Below are 19,970 nucleotides of genomic sequence, written 5' to 3'. Positions count from 1 at the left end.
CCCGAGTTACTCAAATATAAATATAAGTGCAAAACACAATGTACATGTTGCATGAGATTGAGCAATGACGTTTTAGACATTGCATTAATTCAAATCTAGCGATCGAGTCGGTTGAAAAGATTGGAGCTACTGTAGATCACTTAAATTTTGCGACATCTTATATTCGCGAACTAGTTACTGGCTACTTGTGAGCGAGACAAAATAAAAATCTGTCCCTGGATTCAAATACAGACAATACAAGTATGAATCATATTTATGCTTTTTAATCTACTGTTCATTTTGATGTGTGTTGTTTTTGTTGTTGTTGCCGATACAAACGAGCCAAAGGGGAGTGGGTCAAGATTGCTTCCGTTGCCCATCCAAGCCTTGCACTGCAAATATGCATGTAAAATGTGGAACTGAATCTGATATTGAATACAGAGAGTGAACTTGGGGCGCCTTCCAATAAAGTTGCACCGCCTACAACGTTGTCAGGAAACGGTTACGTAAATGGAATGGTTGGTTAACGTCATAGAGAAACAAATATGGCTGGTAAAGTTATCATTCATTGGATTGATGCAGGCTTTAGATTTTTTTTTCTCTCGGACGAGTTTGGCGAATTGGAGACAATGGAAACTGATATCATTATATGTGCTACTAGTAACATTGATGGGAAAATGGTATGTCGTCAACGCATCGCCAATTTGACCATGTTACAGCACCAGGGAACCCTCCGGATGAGTTTAACTCTCATTTTAGGATGGGGAGGGACACGTTTGAGAGACTCTGTCGAGAAGCTCGACCGGAGAGATACCCCTTGAAAGGCGTCACGGCAGAGAACTAATTGGGCCTGAGAAACAAATTATGATTTCAGTCTGGATGATGGCAATCTAGAGGGATATCGCCAGATAAGCGACAGATTCATCTGTACATCGATGTTTATTGCGAACATGTAAAGCTCTGCAATGTTTAGCTGCAGATAAATTACAGTGGCCAACAGGTATTTCTGAAAATCATTTCTGAAATAAATTTAGTATTTGTTAAGATATGATGTAATAAAAAAAATCAATTTTCATCTTTAAAGTTATTTGTGGCGTATTAATTTTTGATAAATTCAGACTAACTAAAATTAAAAGATCTTTCTATTTGTTTTGTTACTTTATAAAAAGATAGGACTTTCCAGAAAACTACACGATTTTATTTTAAATCAGTCGCGTTTCGTAGATATCAGAGATTTAAAACAAGTAGCCGATTTATTTCCGAGTCGGATTCATCATTAAAATTTTAATATCGGACACAACTAAAAGTAAGTTTACTATAGGTAACAAATATCATGTAAATCTACACTTACTCTTGTATTTTTATTTTTATTTCAGATTTGCCATTTATACCTTTAAGTACTTGCAAATCTCAATATATTTTAAATGGACATGTATATTTGTGAAGTATAGGCAATGCACCCATTACAGCTATATTAAATTTCAATACATTTTCCCATTATACGTTTCCGTACAAAATAAATACATTATATGTACATTGTACGCAATTTTTAGGTGTTCGGGCAAATGAAGTTGTGGTGGGTTTTGAGGAAATGAGAGGTTTCCCGGAGTAATTGGCGCCGTGGACGGATGTCACATCCAAATTAGAATTGTATCACCCGCTGTTCTACCTCACGTAAAAAAAGAAAGATTATTCTGTAATCTTGAAGCACAGGCGCCGGTAACATACTGTTTTTGATTTTACGTAATCACTATATGTATACAAAAAGAGAAAGGGGTCAGCTCGAATTTACACAGAGTCGGAAATGACTCGTCTTTTCAATAAAATACCTTGCACTTACTGAATTAACATCTGGGATCATTCAGTAATAATTGACATTACTGAATGATCCCAGATGTTAATTCAGTAAGTGCAAGGTATTTTATTGAAAAGACGAGTCATTTCCGAGATCGACTCTGTGTAAATTCGAGCTGACGTTGTTTCCCTTTCTCTTTTTGTATACATATAGTGATTACGTAAAATCAAAAACAGTATGTTATCGGCCCCTGTGTCTTGAAGGTATTGGAAGTATTAAATACGACATGTAAAATATATGAAGAAAACGGTGCAAATCACATGTACGTAGAAAACAAAATTGCAAAATTTTTTTTAAAAAACTCAAATTGCAAGACCTTTCTAAAAAAGATTAACTTATTTCAGGCTGTATGTGACCACAATTTAAGATTCAGCGATATTATGTCTGGATGGCCAGGATCAGTACATGATGCGCGAGATTTCAATAACTCACTGGTCTACAGCAGAACTACTAGTAATCAGCTCTTCCTCGGGGATATGCACATTCTTGGTGATGCAACTTATCTTCTACACAGGTATCAAAATACTATCACCTGGAGTACAAGAGCCTATGATTAGTAAATTTAAAAATGTCGCATGGTTATGGGAACCGAAGGTGTGGGGTATAATTTTGCTGATATATACTAGTCTAGATAACTATAGAAAAATGCCAAACAATTACGAGCTTGTGACCCCTCAATAAAAACGTCAGAAGTCATGGAATTTTTGGTTTGATAGTGCCCCCCATCCACCTTTTTCAAATGATTGACTGATTTATTGTATGTTGTTTAACATCCCTCTCGATAATTTTTCACTCATGTGGAGACACCACCACTTGCCGCGGTGGAGTGCTACAAATTTTGACCTATACACGGCACTCAGGGCCATTGAGCAGGGAGGGTTTTTTCGTGCCAGCGCCTACTACGACACGGGACCTCTGTTTATACGGTCTCATCCGAAGGACCGGCCCCTCAACTGCAAATACGTGATCGTAAAGATTAATAACCGATTCTTACATTTAAAACCATTGAATTTTATTTACCTTGCTTTCAGTCTATAAAATTATTTTAAACAAGCTTGTAATACAGAAAGAAATAAGTGAGCAAGAATATCTATCTACTATGGAATGCCATATACGACAGCCAACTGCTTACTGCCAACTGTCAGCTGCTTACTGCCAACTGCTACACATATTTGAATAAATTTTATATTTGTATTGATATTTATATGAATTTTCACAAAAAAGGCACGGATCCAGGACATTTTTTCCAAGGGGGTTACCCTGGTAAAATTGAATTGAATAAAATGAACAATATGTTTTATCTTATGTAATATTCAATATATGCGGTTGATAAAGTACATTGTTTATTTTTTTATTTGTTTTCCGATTTGAAATAGGTAATAAAATGACTATTTTCTGCTTTTAATCTTTAAAGAAGCCCCCCCTCCCCCGGAGACAACAAAACCTTTGAAGAGAATAATAATAATAATAATAAAAAAGATTTGTCGTTTTGCAGAGAAAGATGTTTTGAAAATAAATTTCCGTTTTCCATTATATTCTATAGTTAAAAATTTCCTCAAATTAAAGATGTATATCTCTGTGTGTTATAATGCAGGCACGTACATGTAGCAACGTTTTTGAAAGTGGGGGGGCAACCAGAGAAAATTTTTTTTACTTACCTGAAAAAGTTGACAAGCAAAAAAAATTTAAAAAAAAAAAAGGGGGGGGGGGAATTGACCAAAATCGAAAATCCTATTTCGTGGGTGGGGGGGGGGGGGGTGGCTAACTTTTTTTAAGGCCAACTACCTTTCACTTACTTTTTTTCCACGCAATACTACATATCCTTGATATCATTATACTATGGTAAGAAGTGGGGGGGGGGGCAACCATCCTTTGAATATACATTTTCAATAGTAAAGGTAATGTTGGGAAAAATGGGGGGGGGAGGGGGGGGGGCAGGCCCCCCTGTTGCTATGTCCCTGTTATGTTTCACATTCATAGATCTGTGGGGGGGGGGCATTTAAAATTTGTACAGTAATATATTAAATAAACTAAACGAACTACCGGTATAACCCTTGGACCCTCCACTTAGGAAACGCCGATAAAACATTTTTATCTCTTTGTTTGTACAAATAGAATATGTTTTACATGCATAGATCTAGAGAGAGGGGTCCGGAACACCCCTCTGAAATTTGTAAAGTTATTTAATGCACAAACTAAACCAAGTAAAAGTTAGTTAATGTATAAAATAAATCAACTAAAAGGGACCTTAGAAACCCCACCCCCCACTCCCCAACCGAAAATGTAGATTCGTGTTAAGTTGGTATGAAAAATGTCATACACATGAAGATATGACGCATAAGAACCCCCTCTCCCCGGCCGAAATAAATTTTCACATTTAGGAAAGGACTTTACGTATTTTTTTCTTGTCAAGAAATTTCTGGGTTGGATTTTTTTTTACCAGACTGACCCTCTTGGAAAAAATGTCCTATAGATCCGTGCCTTTTTATTTAAATTTACATAAATATCAATATAAAAATTAAATTTATTCAAATATGTGTGGCAGTTGGCAGTAAGCAGCTGACAGTTGGCAGTAAGCAGTCAGCAGTTGGAAGTAAGCAGTTGGCTGTCGTATATGGCATTCCATAATCTACAATTTCATAATAAGAAAAAATTAACATTTTTAATTTGAAAACAAAAATCTCAATTTATTCAGAGCCAGTCAGTTCTTTACACAGACACAAATGTATAAACACAATTAAAAGGATATAATATCTTGAATTTAAAAGCAAATCCTTGAATCAAAAAAAGGTCATGGAGAATATAATTTTTAAATTTAACTGTTTTATGTAATGAAATAAAAATATTTCATGAACCTTAATTGTTGATTTAAGTTGAACACAGCAATTCTTGTTGTGATTTTGAAAAACCTATCTGTCTATTGTAGTCATGTTTTCCCTCAATAACAAAGGCTGCACAGGTGACTGTGTTCGACATTTGTGTTGGTTGAAATGACTCATAGATAAAAACAAAGAATTACACCCAGGACAGTGAAAAAGGCTCGGTCTTATGAAAATATTAGGATAAATTTCGAAGACAACTTTTGCAGTGAAACTCGGAAAGAAAAGCCAAAAGACGGCATTAAATGACGTAATTTTCAAAGATTACGGGAAAAAATCGTTGTCTTTTACTGATTGTAACCGCCTGATACTTACCTAAAGTTCAGAACAGTAAAATATTAGAGGGAAAAATATTAAAGAGGAAACTCGGAACAATTTATTGATACTTTCATATAAAATAAACAATATACTGTGTACTCATCACAAAAATCGTATCCGCTGACTTGTAGATCATTTTTATCATACACCAAGATGGAACGATATTTTCAAAATATATAACACCAAAAAAGCCTCGATTTTCGTAAATAAAATCCCTCGACTCAATAACTCCGCCATCTTGTTTCCGAATCGGCAATAGAAATTTGTGTGACCGCAGTCGCCAGTCAGCAATGCGCGTTCCATTATCCGGTGTCAACGGCAACATCGGTAAATCCAATTGCCTGTTTAATGGAAAGCGCCCTTGAACTTACAATTTCCCTTTTAAAACTCTAGCTGTAGATTTTCTGTATCCTTAAAGGTTTAAATTCTCATGTTGAATGCCACCATACAAAAGTACCAACATATCCTCTCCAGTTTTCACAATGCTGTCACGCATTGTTGACAAACTCGAGATTAGTGTCTGGAAGTCTTGGAATTGGCGCCTTTTTTTTTTAGAATAGCCCACTACCGTAGATTCTTGATGTTATATCACATCCACACAATGCATGGATTGCAGGGAGAATATTTCAGACCTCTTTGTTTTTATTTACCTTAGTAAAATATAGTTCATCTCAAAATCAGAGGAGAACGAGACGATCGGTGTCTTAACCAAATACGAGTTTCAATATATTTAACGATAGCAGTTTTTACACAAAGAAGGTCTGCATCTCCCGTCGCATTATGTACTGTTTGTTGATATGCCTATCAGGGCTAATCATTGATGAAACATGACTTCTAAATGAACACATTTATTCAAGTATGGCGTCTAAACATAACAACTAATTACAAGCATCCCAAGCCCGATCATAATACATCAACATCCCCCCTTCTGAGAAAGATGTACATTGTATAAACAATTAAACTGAACATTTCCCAAATAAATGATCATTAACTGTTAATTAACTTTCTAACAAAATAATCAAATAGCATTAAACAGTATTTCAATCACTTTTGGACATAATCTTTCAAGTATGCTGGTTTCCTACGGATCCTTGAAGACGGTTCACGCGATATTGGCATTGCACGAGTATCTGGCGTAATATCCTTATGAGGCTTGCTGACGGCAGTTTCTGAAATCGAGTTTGGTACGCAAAGTTGTTCGTTCGAGCCTGTAATCACCGGTATCTGTTTGCTAGATATAGACTCGTTTGGTCCACTAAACGGTTTTGGAAATTCACAGAGTACACGTTTGCTGATTGGTTCATCACGAATTGGAGATTGATCACGAATATGGGTCTGTATTTTGGTTGGTCTAATGTGAATTCGGTTCCTTCGATATTCGACTCCTTGTTGGTCTGCAATAACGTATGTTCTCTGTCCAAGTATTTGAATCACTTTTCCAAGCTTCCAATACTGTCCTTCCCGGTGTTGGAAATAAACGGACTGTCCAGTATCGACTTCAGGTAAGTTTCGTGCTTTCTTGTCGTAAGATTTCTTCACGGCAATCTGTCTGGATCTGTGTTTGGATTTCACTATTCCAAAATCATTGCTCACTCGAGATCTCATAGGGAGTGTAGCACGTATCTCTCTGTTGAACATCATCTGTGCTGGGCTTAAACCGGTATCCTGTCTTGGAGTACAACGTTGTTCAAGTAACGCTTCATACGGATCTGTTCCATCCTCCTGTGCTTTTATCATCAGTGTTTTGATGATCTTCACCGCAGATTCAGCCTTTCCGTTTGCTTGCTGATGCATCGGAGATGAGAATTTGTGATCGATCTTCCAGGTCTTCACAAAATCCTGAAATTCTTGACATCTAAATTGTGGTCCACCATCCGATATTATAATGTTTGGTATGCCAAATCTAGAGAACTGTTTCTTAAGCAATGAAATAACTCTTGCACTTGTCGTTGTTGGTAAGTAATCTACCTCAATAAAACTGGAAAAGTAGTCTACCGAGACCATGTAGTGTTTTCCTTGTATCTCGAATAAATCAAGTCCAATTTTCTGCCAGGGAAATTCACATGTTGAATGCTGAAGTAAAGGTTCCTTACAGTTTCTCGGTTTTCTTTCCTGACAAATTCCACAATAATCTGCAATCTGTTTTATGTCGGATTTCATCCCAGGCCAAAAAATAACACCACGAGCTCTCCTAATCATACTGTCATATCCTAGATGTGCTTTGTGTAATCGCATCTTCATTTCTGATCTAAGTGCCTTTGGAATGACGACTGCTTCACCTTTCAAGATGAGTCCATCTTCAAAGCTAAGAGTGTCACGAAAATCAAAGTAATGACGCACACTCGTTGGAAGATTTTGTTTACTGTCAGGCCATCCATTGGCTATGGTGTCAGCCAATGTTTGCATCTCTGAATCTTTAGCAGTCATGTCCTTAATTTCTTGAATCCTGATATCTGGTACGTCATTTTCTTGTAACGTCGAGACAGATAGAATCCTGTGACGCTCATCAACACTTCCTTTCGTTGTCATGAGAAAAGCTCGGCTTAGTGTATCCGCTATAACAAGGTTCACTCCTTTCTCAAATACAAATTCTACATCGTATCTGAAGTAACGCATCATAATGTCTTGCAGTCTTTTAGGTGCTAATCCTAATGGTTTGCGCAATATAGCAGATAATGGTTTGTGATCATTATGGATAAAAACTTTTCTTCCATAAGTGTACTGATCAAAGCGTTCAAGTCCATAGAGAACTGATAAAGCTTCCTTCTCTATCTGAGCCCATTTTCTCTCTGCTTCTGTAAGAGCTCTTGATGCGTACTCGACCGGCTTTCCATCTTGGAGTAGTACGGCACCAATTCCTTCTTTGCTGCTGTCAACTTGTTGTTTTGTTCCATTCAAATGGCGCAGTGTAACATCCTTTGAAGGATCAAAATAAGCCAGAACTGGAGTTTCTGTCAACTTATGCTTCAAAGTCTGAAATGCTGACTCACATTTGCTGTCCCAGTTCCACTTTTGGTCTTTACGGGTAAGTAGTCGTAGCGGTTCCAATACCTTCGACAAATCTGGTAGGAATTTTGACATGTATTGAACCATTCCACATAAGCGTTTGATTCCCGAGACATCAGTCGGTGCTGGCATTTCAAGGATAGCTTTCACTTTACTTTCATCAACCTTGACACCATCTTTAGAAATTTTGTGTCCATGAAATGAAATTTCACGAAGTCCGGATTCTTCCTTATCCTTGTTTAGTGTAATATGTCTCTCTTCACATCTCTGGAAAACTTTCTGCATCTTGAGTTCATTGTCACGTTTTGCTGCTTCTTCACTGTCACCACATCCTGCAATGATAATGTCATCAACAATGCTAAACACACCTTCCAGTCCTGATAATGCTTCGTCTAACCGTCGCTGGAAGATTTCACTAGACACTTTCAATCCGAAAGGTAAACGAGCCCACCTGTATCTCCCGAATGGCGTTATCATAGTTGTAAGTTTGCTCGACTTCTCATCAAGGCGAACGTGCCAAAACGCTTCTTTAACGTCAAGTTTGCTAAATACCTTAGCATTCGTTAGCTTTGGAAGTACGTCATCTAATACAGGTAATCTGTAGTACTCTCGTATCAGAGCTGTGTTAAGAGGTTGTGGATCTATACAAACTCGCAACTTTCCATCCGACTTGTGAGCCACTGCCATCTGACTAACCCACAAAGTTGGTTCTGTAATTGGTATCAAAACACCTCGATCAACAAGTCTGTCAATTTCCTGCTTAACTGAGTCCTGGATAGCAATCGGTATTTTCCTGCACGGAAGTACTTTGGGTTGAATACTGGGGTCAACTTTCAGAGTTGCTATGCCCAAGTCACCAAGAGGCTGTTCTAATCCAATTTTAGATATGAACTTCTCACTTTCTCCGTGTGTGTACTGTGTTAAAGAATGTATAGATGTACTGTTCACTGTCACAAGTCCCATGTCTTGAATTGCATCCTTGCCAAGTAGACAGGTAAGATTGTTTTGCACAACTACAAATCTAAGTTTCTGGACGACGTTGGAACGCACATTGATTACATCAAGATCGGCTTCACCGAGGGGTTTCATATGAGTGTTGTTCCACATGTTAAGACGAATGTTTGACGGACGACACTGTTCCTTCTTCACATATTTCTGACAAATGGTATTTACGTCAGCTGCACTGTCCAACTGAAAACGTACGTCACAATCATTTACATTCATTATCGCAGTGATGTCTTTGCTCTGTCTGTCTTTACTTTTCAATGCGAGGAGCCAACTGTCTTCTAACTCTGGACTGTCTTCACTATCTTCACCAACAGCATGTATTTTCTTACATTTGGACTTAAAATGATTTCTCCCGTTGCACTTGTCACATCTTTTGCCCCATGCCGGACAATTTGATTTGCCATGTTCATGTTTATAACCACAGAAATCACACTCTTTCTTCTCCTTGCTCGAAGACTGTAATTCACTTTTCTGTTTGTGTGTCACTTTCTGCTTTGTGAAGTTTTTCTGACGTTTGTTTGTAGATAGTTTATTCACTTTGATAGATGAAGTGATGTTTTCTCGCAGCTCCTTCACATGTATATTTGACTGTTCAAAAGCCCTACATATCTGAATTGCTCTGTTCAAAGTCAATTTGTCTTCTCGTAACAGTAGTTCTTGTAGCTTACCAGTAGCTGTAAATACAATCTTGTCACGCATCATCCTCTCTTGTTCCTGGAAATTACACGACGCTGCACGTGTTCTTAATTCTGTAAGAAATTTGTCAAAGGGTTCCTGATAAGGTAACTTCCAGAATCTGTGAGACTCTAACACTTCGTTGGAACGAGGATTACAATAGGCCTGTAGCTTCTCATATAACTTAGCAGGGTCATTCTTATGGGATTCGTCTTCCCACTGAAACTGGTCATATATCTCAACTACGTGAGGTCCACCACAACTCAAAATAATTGCTACTTGTACCTCTTTACTTTTGTCGATTCCTCCTGACGCAGACATGTAAACTTCAACTTGTCTTTTCCACTTTTTGTAGTTCTCGGATACATTTCCAGAGGATAAATCAAGTTGGGGAGGTAATCTGAACGGACAATTGTACACCTGTACAGGTCCTGCGGCTTGTTCTTGTTCACCCATTCCGAATAAAAATTTCAGGCTACTGAGAATGGAGTCTGGATCCAATATGGCGGTTGTGTACAGAGCACGTGTTGAAAAATAAATTCCAAGTTTGTCTATAAAAACTCACAATAGTTCACGGAGCATCACTTTCGGGGACGACCGGTAACACTAACAACAAGTTTGCACCGCTGCCACCATGTTGATATGCCTATCAGGGCTAATCATTGATGAAACATGACTTCTAAATGAACACATTTATTCAAGTATGGCGTCTAAACATAACAACTAATTACAAGCATCCCAAGCCCGATCATAATACATCAACACTGTTATTCCAGTCTTCCTTAATATTCTCTTAAAGCAAGTCAATGAACTTTTGTTCGTTCTTTTTGTTTGCAAGAAATATATCATTCTTTGACATGAAAGGCATGTCATCTTCAATGTCTGTAGACCATAAACAAATATATTTAATGTATTTTTAATTTTGTTTCATTATAAGCTCTTCAAATCATTAAGATGTTATTTCTAACTCCCTTTAAAGCCGTAGCATTTGGTTCTTAATTCCATTTTTATATTAAATGCATTGATATCGCTTCATTGTATTCAAATATATTCGTTCTGATTAAGTAAGGTTAAGTTGATTTTTTTTAATAACTGATTTCTTTATGCCCCCGTAATCGAAGATTCGTGGTATATAGTTTTTTGTCGTGTCTGTCCGTCTGTCTGTTTGTCCGTAAAAACTTGAACCTTGTCCATAACTTTTGATTTAGTGGAGCTATGACTTTCGTATTTCACATGTGTAGTACTTGTGACAAGACCTTTCTTTGGGTACCACAAAATTTGACCTTAGATCTTGACACACTTTTACACAAAAATTCCAATCTTTTACTTCGGCCATTACTTTTGAACGGTAGACACTAGGTCTTTTAGACTGTACATATGTATTTTTTGTGGCAAGACCTTTCATTGGATACTAACAACTTGGAGATTTCCATACTTATCAAAATTTAACCTTGGCAATAACTCTTGAACGGTTAAGGCTTTCTTACTTCAAATATGAAATCCTTGTTAGAAAACCCTTCACTGGATACCAAGAACTTTGACCCCTTGACCTTGAAGTCTGACTCTTTTAAAAAAAACAAACCTTTAGCTTGACCATAACATTGGAAGGGTTGGGGCTAGGGCTTTCATACTTTAAATATTTAATCCTTGTGACAAAAACGTCCATTTGATATCAAGGACTTTTACCCTTTGACCATGGAGTTTGACCTACTTTTAAAAAACTTAAACCTTGGCCATTACTTTTGAACGGTTAAGGCTAGGGCTTCCATAATTCACATATGTAATCCTTGAGACATTAGACCTTTCTTAGGAAACCAACAACTTTTACCTTTGAGTTTGACCTATCTTTCAAAATCTTATCCTTGGTCATAAATTTTGAACAGAGGTGCTAGGGCTTTCATATTTCACTATAGTAATTCTTGTGAGAAGACCCTACATTAAGAACCAATATATTTAATTTGCGTTTTAGAAAAGTTAGTCTTCGCTATGTTGCCATACGGGGGCATCAGTGTTGAACAAACAAATCTTGTTTTTATAGAAAAAGAAAATGAGTGAATGTAACAGTTATATCTCATAATTTACATACACACACAACATGTACAAATTATTAATAACGCTATTTTACTTAATTTACTTCAGTTATTACCTTTTCAAAATCAAGTAATTAGAATAAGAAATTCTGAAATTATTTTTTAATGGAATTTTTTTTTACCTCTTTCTTTTTATTCCCTTTTTTTAATAAGGAAAAATTTCCGCCACGGTCAATTAGATAACAGCTAAAAGGATATAAAATTGTGACGTCAGGATAAGTAAAAGTAGATTAGATATTATGACGTCACAATCATTGAAATGTCACAGTATTGTAGCCATTGTTATTAGTTATGTTTGCACAATCTTGACACATACAAAAGCGCAATTGAAATGGGTTGTATAAACTGTAAGTGTGGTTCTCCAGAAGAAGTAAACAGGGTTAAAAATGCAAGGATAGGCCCCCATTGTGGCATCCGCCGGATCGCAAACCTATTTCGTGAAACGAAAATACAGCCTCTAAATGTTCAAACATATTCTGAGGAGTCCCCCAATAACTCCCTTACGACCCGCCGGAGAATGGAAGAATCCTGGCTGAACCAAGCAAGGAGACACAACGAGAAGAGAATGATAGCTCTCCAAGGAATCGCGATTGCCTAGAAAAGGAATTGGAACTGCCATGCAATTCCACCGGTTCCAATGTACCGGTACCAATGGTGCTTCAGATTTACAAGACTTTGTACGGAGTGACACGGATGGACGGTCACCCTCCCCAACATCCAGTGAGCATAGCATCCAAATTAAGGACGCTTCATCAATGCCCCCCGATGATGACTTTACATCAGAAAAACCAGAATTCAAAGCAGCCGAGGAGAAGACTAGAAATACCAAAAACAGTTCTTTCTCTGAGGAATTGGAAGAAGTATTTACATTTTCTAAATGTCTGGAAGAAAGCAGGGAGGGATCTTTTTCGTGCCAGTACTTATTGCAAAACGGGACCTTGGTTAATACGGTCTAACCCGAAGGACCAATCTCAACGTCCCACAGTGGGCGACTTCGATTCGTACCCGAGTACGTACTCTGGTTACTAGAGTTTCAATCGAACGACTGCAGTTACTACTCATATTACGTCATATGACCTTATGAACTCTACCCACGCTAACCCAGCCATGCTGTAGGATTACGGAGTATCAATATGGCGGAGCAAACTTAAAGGAAAAAAACTGAACTGTAAGAATTATTTTTTACGAAATATTATGTTTAGCATCACTAATCCGTAAAGGCAAACTTTGAAACCCACTGTATACATGAAGCTTTATAATATATATGCATATACATGTAACGTGCGAGTACCCATTATTGCCGAGTACCCATTATTGCCGTTTTTAATAAAAACAATAAAAACTCCGCCAATCTTTGTTATTTTTTGATTATGACGTAAAAAACGTAAATTGCGTCATTTTTGTAAGCACTGCAAACTGCCAGAGAAGAGATTTCCCTATCAAAGAGAAAGATTTAAGCATTATCAAAGGTAAGTCTTGCAATACACAGCCATTATGACACATGCGACAGCACATGCCATCCTGCAAATTCCTTTATAACCGGTTTTTTGAGTGAAAACATCAGCTTAAAATGTTGAAATGCAAGAAAATTACCTTCTTGGTGAAAATCCCTTATAAAAACATGTCTTTGAGTTTCAATGTCTCAATTCCTCCATATGATGTTTAAACTTCACTTAGTCTCAATGTCAACATCTCGCCATTTTACTTTCTCCAGCCGGAAGTGAATCAAATAATCCGCCTTTATCAAAAGGGGCGTTACTCCTATAAAATGAACTACTCCACTTTTTTTTACTGAAATAGTTATCTATCTTCTATTACAAAGAAATACACTTGTATTAAATACAAAAGTATAAATTTATTTTATTTTGTATCAAGATGCGGAAAAGAAAAAATTACTCAAATACAGACTTATTGAATGCCATCAAAGATGCAAAAAATAATAAATCAGTAGTATATACAGTCAACAAATACAACATCCCTGTGCGGACGGACACTGCGGTACAGACTTGCCAATCATCTTAAAGGATATCCTGTGAGATGCCTCAGTCGAGTGCAAGAGGACAGTCTTGTTGCATACATTAAATATTTTGCAGAGAGGGCATTTCCTCTCACACGGAAAATGATAAAGGTGAAAATTTAAAAAGAAATTCCTTTACTTGAAGTTATTATGAACACAGGCAAATCATTTTACACAAAGGCAATTAAAATAATAAATATACAAAATTCAGACAAATTACTGATTTAAAAACAAAAATGTCGATAAAATAAGAAATAAAAATTGTAAAACAATATGAAAATAAAATGTGAAAATGTCACATCCGTTTACTCTTGATAAAATAATCCCATAAATAAACAGGCATTTGCAAGAGAAATCATCAAGAAAGGCAACTCCGTGATTAATGTCAATGTTGTTAGTGGACCATCAAATAAATGGTTTAGAGGGTTTTTGAAAAAGACACCCTGACATAGCGTTGAGGACCCCTGATTCCACTGACCGTGGTCGCTACGGAATGGCAAATTCCACAGTGATGAGGGATCACTTTCAACTGTTAGAAAAATGTCTGACAGATTTGGGTAAGCAAAAAGAAAAAGAAAAAAAAACTTGAGAACAGTAAAACAATTCCAATATTTGAAATTGGCCCAGTGATTCTTGAGAAGAAGTTGAAAATGTGAAAAGTTAACGACGACGACAGACAACGGACAAATTTTGATCAGAAAAGCTCACTTGAGCCTTCGGCTCAGGTGAGCTAAAAAATTGACAGACAACTTACTCATTTCTCTTTCCATTACAGAAAGATGACTAGACCAGTTGTGCAACCCCTGGAATTGTGCCATGCATGTGGCCATTTTGTTCAACAGAACCCACTAGTCGAACAGGGCCTCATCCCCTATAACTTATCGGAATTATTCTTGCCCATTTTCATCAAACCACCTGAAAAAAAGAGAAGAATTATAACCAAATCAAGAGTTCTTACAGGTACATTTTGGTATACTTAATAATAAACAAATGTTTAAATAAAAACAACTTATGCTTACAAAAGTAACTATTTAAATTGATGATAGAGTTACACATATAATGAAGCTTTATCTGTCGATATCTGTACAAGATCTGAAAGTACAATTTAATTTCTAATAAATTGAAATTTAATGGACAGGAGACAGGAGAGGAAATATTGAGCCAACTCGAACAGAGAGAAGAGGAGGAAGAGAGAAAAAAGAACAAGCAAAGGGAGATTGATTGATTGACTGTATACTGTCCCTCTCCAGAATATTTCACTGATATGAAGACGTCACCATTGCCGGTGAAGGGCTGCAAATTTAGGCTTATGCTCGGCACTCAGGGCCATTAAGCAGGGAGGGATCTTTATCGTGCCACACCTACTGTGACACGGGGCCTCGGTTTATACGGTCTCATCCGAAGGACCGCCCCATTTAGTCGCCTTTTACGACAAGCAAGGGGTACTGAGGACCTATTCTAACCCGAATCCCCACGGGGCGCAAAGGGAGAGGAAAGAGCGGGCAGAGATGAGGCGAAGGGAAGTGGAGGAAAAGAAAACCAAAAAAAAAACCACAACTAAAAAAGCCACCAAGAGAAAACAAAAAGTTCGTTGATTTTTCTTAACAAGACTTCTCATTGAATAATGATTCCCCTAAAAATTCATAAACATACGTAATTTCTTATTGACGTCATAAAGTAGCGATGAGCAATCAATGGATTAAACATGTGCTTGTTAATTTGAAAAATAAATAAAACACTTTACACATTAAAAATTATAATCAGGCAAATATATATAAAAATGTCACAAATGTATATAAAAGAAATATCGAGCGCAGCGAGCGTCGCTTCGCGACGCTCGTAACTGCGAGCTCTAATGACAATGCCTGGGCGAAGAGAAAATTCGGACAACTGCACATTCATTCCTCGCATAGAATTTTTCCGCAGTAATTTTGACCCACAATGCATTGCTTCGTACACAAACGCTAAAGCCATGTTCTCTCGAGAATTACGACAAAAGTTAAAAGAAAAATAAACTTGCCTTGATTTAATGAATTTATCTGTTTATGCTGAAAAATAGTCATAAACTGATTGAAATCAGCCCTGTTCAGCCTTCATTTTAGTAATGCAACATGCATACGACATCATGTGACGTCAGAGTCTTAGACGCTCCAAATGTCACGTGTAGTTTGACGAACCCGATCTAAATGAAAACTGGATAAGTATCTGCGCTCGCCTTATAATGGTCGCACCGTCAACATATTAAGATATAATATTTAAAATCTATCAGGATATAAACAGGGTTTCGTAAGCAATAAATTTTACCACGAAGCCCTTTGATCTCGTTATACCAACCGTATTCATTTCCCATGATAGATGTTTAAAAATTATACCTTATTTCTTAAATAGAAATTATTGATCTTCGAATGCATGTATTGTAAACTGTATCTAAGCAGAAAAAATTGGTATGGTGTATCCATTCCCACCTTTATTATGTATCGATAAATATTGATCCAGCCTTCATAACATTTTCAGATCTTGATCTCCTCATATCATGCCTAACTTGTCTTGAAATTGATTTCCGGTCTGACAGGTTTATTTCAATACAATAGAAAAATTTTAAATATGCAATCAACTGAACTTACTCATTATTCACTTCAGGACACCAATTCAAACGACGATACCCCCATTCCACCACCATTTGACTGTGAACAGGATATTCTGCCAGCATTGCCCAGGCCTAAGAGGCATTCAAAAAAAACAAAGGTCGTGAAAAAAAAAAATTGAATTAATTTTTAGTGTTCTTCAATCATGATTAAGTATATTCTGTTCTGATTCCCAATTCAAACCTCTTAAAAAATAACGTTAGCCTTTATTTTAATCCAATGATATTATACTTTTAAAACAGAGATACCTGGATGAAGACTGTGAATTGGCCGCCATAATTGACGAAGTCGAGGAAAACGACCTGGTTATTTGTACCTTTTGTTGGCATACAACAAAAGATCTTTATAGCAGACATTAGCAATGTAGAAAAATTTCTCTTGGAGCGAACTATGTCAAGATTATGTAGGTGTATGATTGATTTATTAGTAAATACGAGCGTGAAGCGGAGGATGCCCGAAAATGAGTTAGGTACCTCGTGGTAAATACAGGTAGTGGGTACCTGTACGAAACAATTGCCTGTGCTCTCTCTCTCTCTCTCTCTATATATGCTGATTTTTAGCTCTACTGGTCAGAGATCAGAAGAGCTTATGCGATGGTGCCATGGTTACTAAAAATAGAGATTTCTGTGAAATCCCTTGAAAATGCTACTCCTCCTACAGTTTTGGTCTAATTTCAGTATAACCTGGCACACAAGTAGACTACACTAACACCCCTACTATATTTATTATTGTGATTTAAATTTAAGACACGTGGTTTAGCTTTATCTATTCAAAGGTTTTAGGTAAAACCGGTTGTGTAAATAAAATTGCAGTAAACAGGAAATTGCTATAGTCTGTTTCTTTTGAAAACATGACCTTGTGTTTCCAGACCTTTCTGAAAGACTTTCAATCAAAGAGTGGCTAAAGGAAGGGGGGGGGGGTAAAGAACAATATATCTTCTCATAGTTTACGGCAAGAATTAGAGCTCACTAGCGACCGATACGCTGGTAAAAATAATGTGTAATATCATGTACGCTGACAAACCTTTGCATGCCTTATATGGCTATTGTTATTAAAGCGCACAGAGGATCTAACCACGAGCAACTGATCAGTTCTTGATTGAATACGTTAACGCCAATACATGTTACTTCGAACACGTGGTATAGGTCAATCTATGATCATGTCAGTGGAGTGGGAAAAAAAAAACGTTCTTAGGAGCAAAATGCAAAGATAAGAAACTATGAAAGATGTCAAGGGCGTTTTTAATTTGTCGTTAACTAGAAAAAATATGTTTAATAAAATGTATACGTAGTTAGTGTCAAGTTCAGAACACCAGCACTTCAAGGGTAAGGAAAACGAGCAGCTTCTCGTATGCATTTAAATGGGCAAAACATTTTTTTACATAACTATTCTCGTGATCTCATGTTTTGGCCAGGGAATCCCGCTGACAATTGTATTCACCAATAGTACATTAAAGGAATTTATCAAGCGTAAAATTCCTGTAGTATTCGTAGAAACCCATAATGCAATTCTCATTCAGCTGAATTGTCAGTTAAAGTCATCTTGGTGCCTCATTTGCTTAGCTGACGCCAAACAAAATAGTCCCGGTTCCCATGCAAAAATATTTGTCCAAAAAGAAATTTTAATTCAAGACAGCAGAAATTTGTATCATAGAGAATACTTTTAATTTAAATTTGAATGAATTCAAGAGAGATCGATTGAAGTACATTTCTACAGAATGACGTTATAGGGTGGTGAAATCTAAAATGCAACATAACTTTTCTGTTTACCATGTTTCCACGTGCTAGTCACTTCCTAGCCACATTTCCTAAATAATTTACCCTCCTCCTACAGTTTTGGTCTGATTTCAATATAACTTGGCATACAAGTAGACTATACTAAGATACATAATTCTGTATATCGGTTTTTGATTTTGCTGATCGGTGTTGCCATGGGTACTAAAAATAGAATTTTCTGTGAAATCCCTTTAAAACGCTACTCCTCCTGCAGTTTTGGTCGGATTTCAATTTAATTTGGCACACAAGTTGCCCCAAAAAGAGACTTAATCAAGGATCATTATTAAATTTATTGCTGTTGTGAAGTTTTAAGTCCCATTGGCTACTTTTCTCTTCCATAGTTATAAATACAAACCAATAAAGCAACAGTCTCGACAGAGACTTCTCGTTATATATAGAAAATAGAGTAGATTTTATAAAACGTTTGTTTTAGGTAATTTTTGAAATTGTTGGTAAAGATTTTATCTCAAATATGTTATTGAAAGATATTTTATGAGAAAAAAATGGAAAAGGCCGAGGGGTCTATATCGGGTGGGGGAGGGGGGGGGGTCGTCCTGTCTTCGAGCACCTGTGACGTTGTGTGGGCATTTTCTTGACATTAATTTATTTCGTTAGTCTGATCAAATTTTATGGCTGGAAAAGGTACAGAATATTTGTTAAGTATCAATTGTTGCATGTTATTACATGTATGCAGTGTTTGAAACTGACTGTAAATTCAGCTAGACGTGTCATGTCAGCCCTTCCAAAAATCTACTAGAAATTAATTGTTTTTGATATATTTGTTTTCTGCAATGATTTGAACGGGGGATCAGATCATCTAAACTTCTATCTTGAATCTATAGGCTGACAAATTCACCCTTTATGCTTTTAATACTTTGCCACCAATACCATTAGTTAATTTGGGAGAGATAAAACAACGAAACTAATGAATTCTTAATCAATGAGAAATTTGAACGAGTCCACTCGGGCGTCAATACATCCAAATCTATGAGCCCGCGTCAAAATTTGTGCGTCTCGGGCGGTCGAGCGCACGATTATTACAAACAATGAATTCTGTATGAAAAAAATATTGTCATATATCGATAAACAATACTTGAGAATAAATAATACAAATGAATTTATAACTAATGGTTGCTTTTGATGATGTTTTGTCGTAACATTTACAGGGTCAACATCTGTGTGCAGAAAGGGGACACTAAGTATGAAATCGAAATATCAAAGGGTTTATGGATCATGTTACATAATCCAGATTGTGGTAACTTTTGCTTAGATTTCTTTTTATTTTGTAGTAAGATGAGAGATATGTAAATTTTATGTAGGAGACAAGTGATAAATATATTTTAAGGCCTTGAATTGTTTGGTATATAATTATGTCATTTTCTCTTTGAATTTTAGACCCAGCTGTAAAGAGTTCTATACTGAAAACTGCTTACGACACGGCGGCGAATGCAGCAGCTACTCCTGCACCCATCTCTGACGATTGATTGTATGTTGTTTAACGTCCGTCTCGAGAATTTTTCACTCATATGAAGACGCCACCACTCGCCGGTGGAGAGCTACACATTTTGTCCTATACTCGGCACTTAGGGGCACTGAGCAGTGGGGGATCGTGCTAGCACCTACTGCGACACGGAACCTCGGTTTATACGGTCTCATCTGAAGGACTGGTCTCCACGTCCAACAGTGGGATTCGAACCCGCGACGTGAAGATTGACTCTTTAAT

General features: G+C 36.9%; 1 protein-coding gene across 1 annotated transcript; it reads right to left on the bottom strand.

The window, feature by feature from the left end:
* Window positions 1–6,075: 6,075 nt before the first annotated feature.
* Window positions 6,076–10,176, bottom strand: LOC134259782 (uncharacterized protein K02A2.6-like). Its single transcript, XM_062742388.1, has one exon. It carries the CDS (start codon window positions 10,174–10,176, stop codon window positions 6,076–6,078), a length of 4,101 nt encoding a protein of 1,366 aa, XP_062598372.1.
* Window positions 10,177–19,970: the final 9,794 nt, after the last annotated feature.

Source organism: Saccostrea cucullata, unplaced genomic scaffold, assembly GCF_032062105.1.
Source record: "Saccostrea cucullata isolate Sc308-1 unplaced genomic scaffold, CSIRO_AGI_Scuc_v1 ctg2163, whole genome shotgun sequence".
Taxonomy (NCBI): Eukaryota; Metazoa; Mollusca; class Bivalvia; order Ostreida; family Ostreidae; genus Saccostrea; species Saccostrea cuccullata.
Note: the sequence above shows the minus strand (reverse complement) of the source record. Positions and strands in the feature narration are given on the sequence as shown.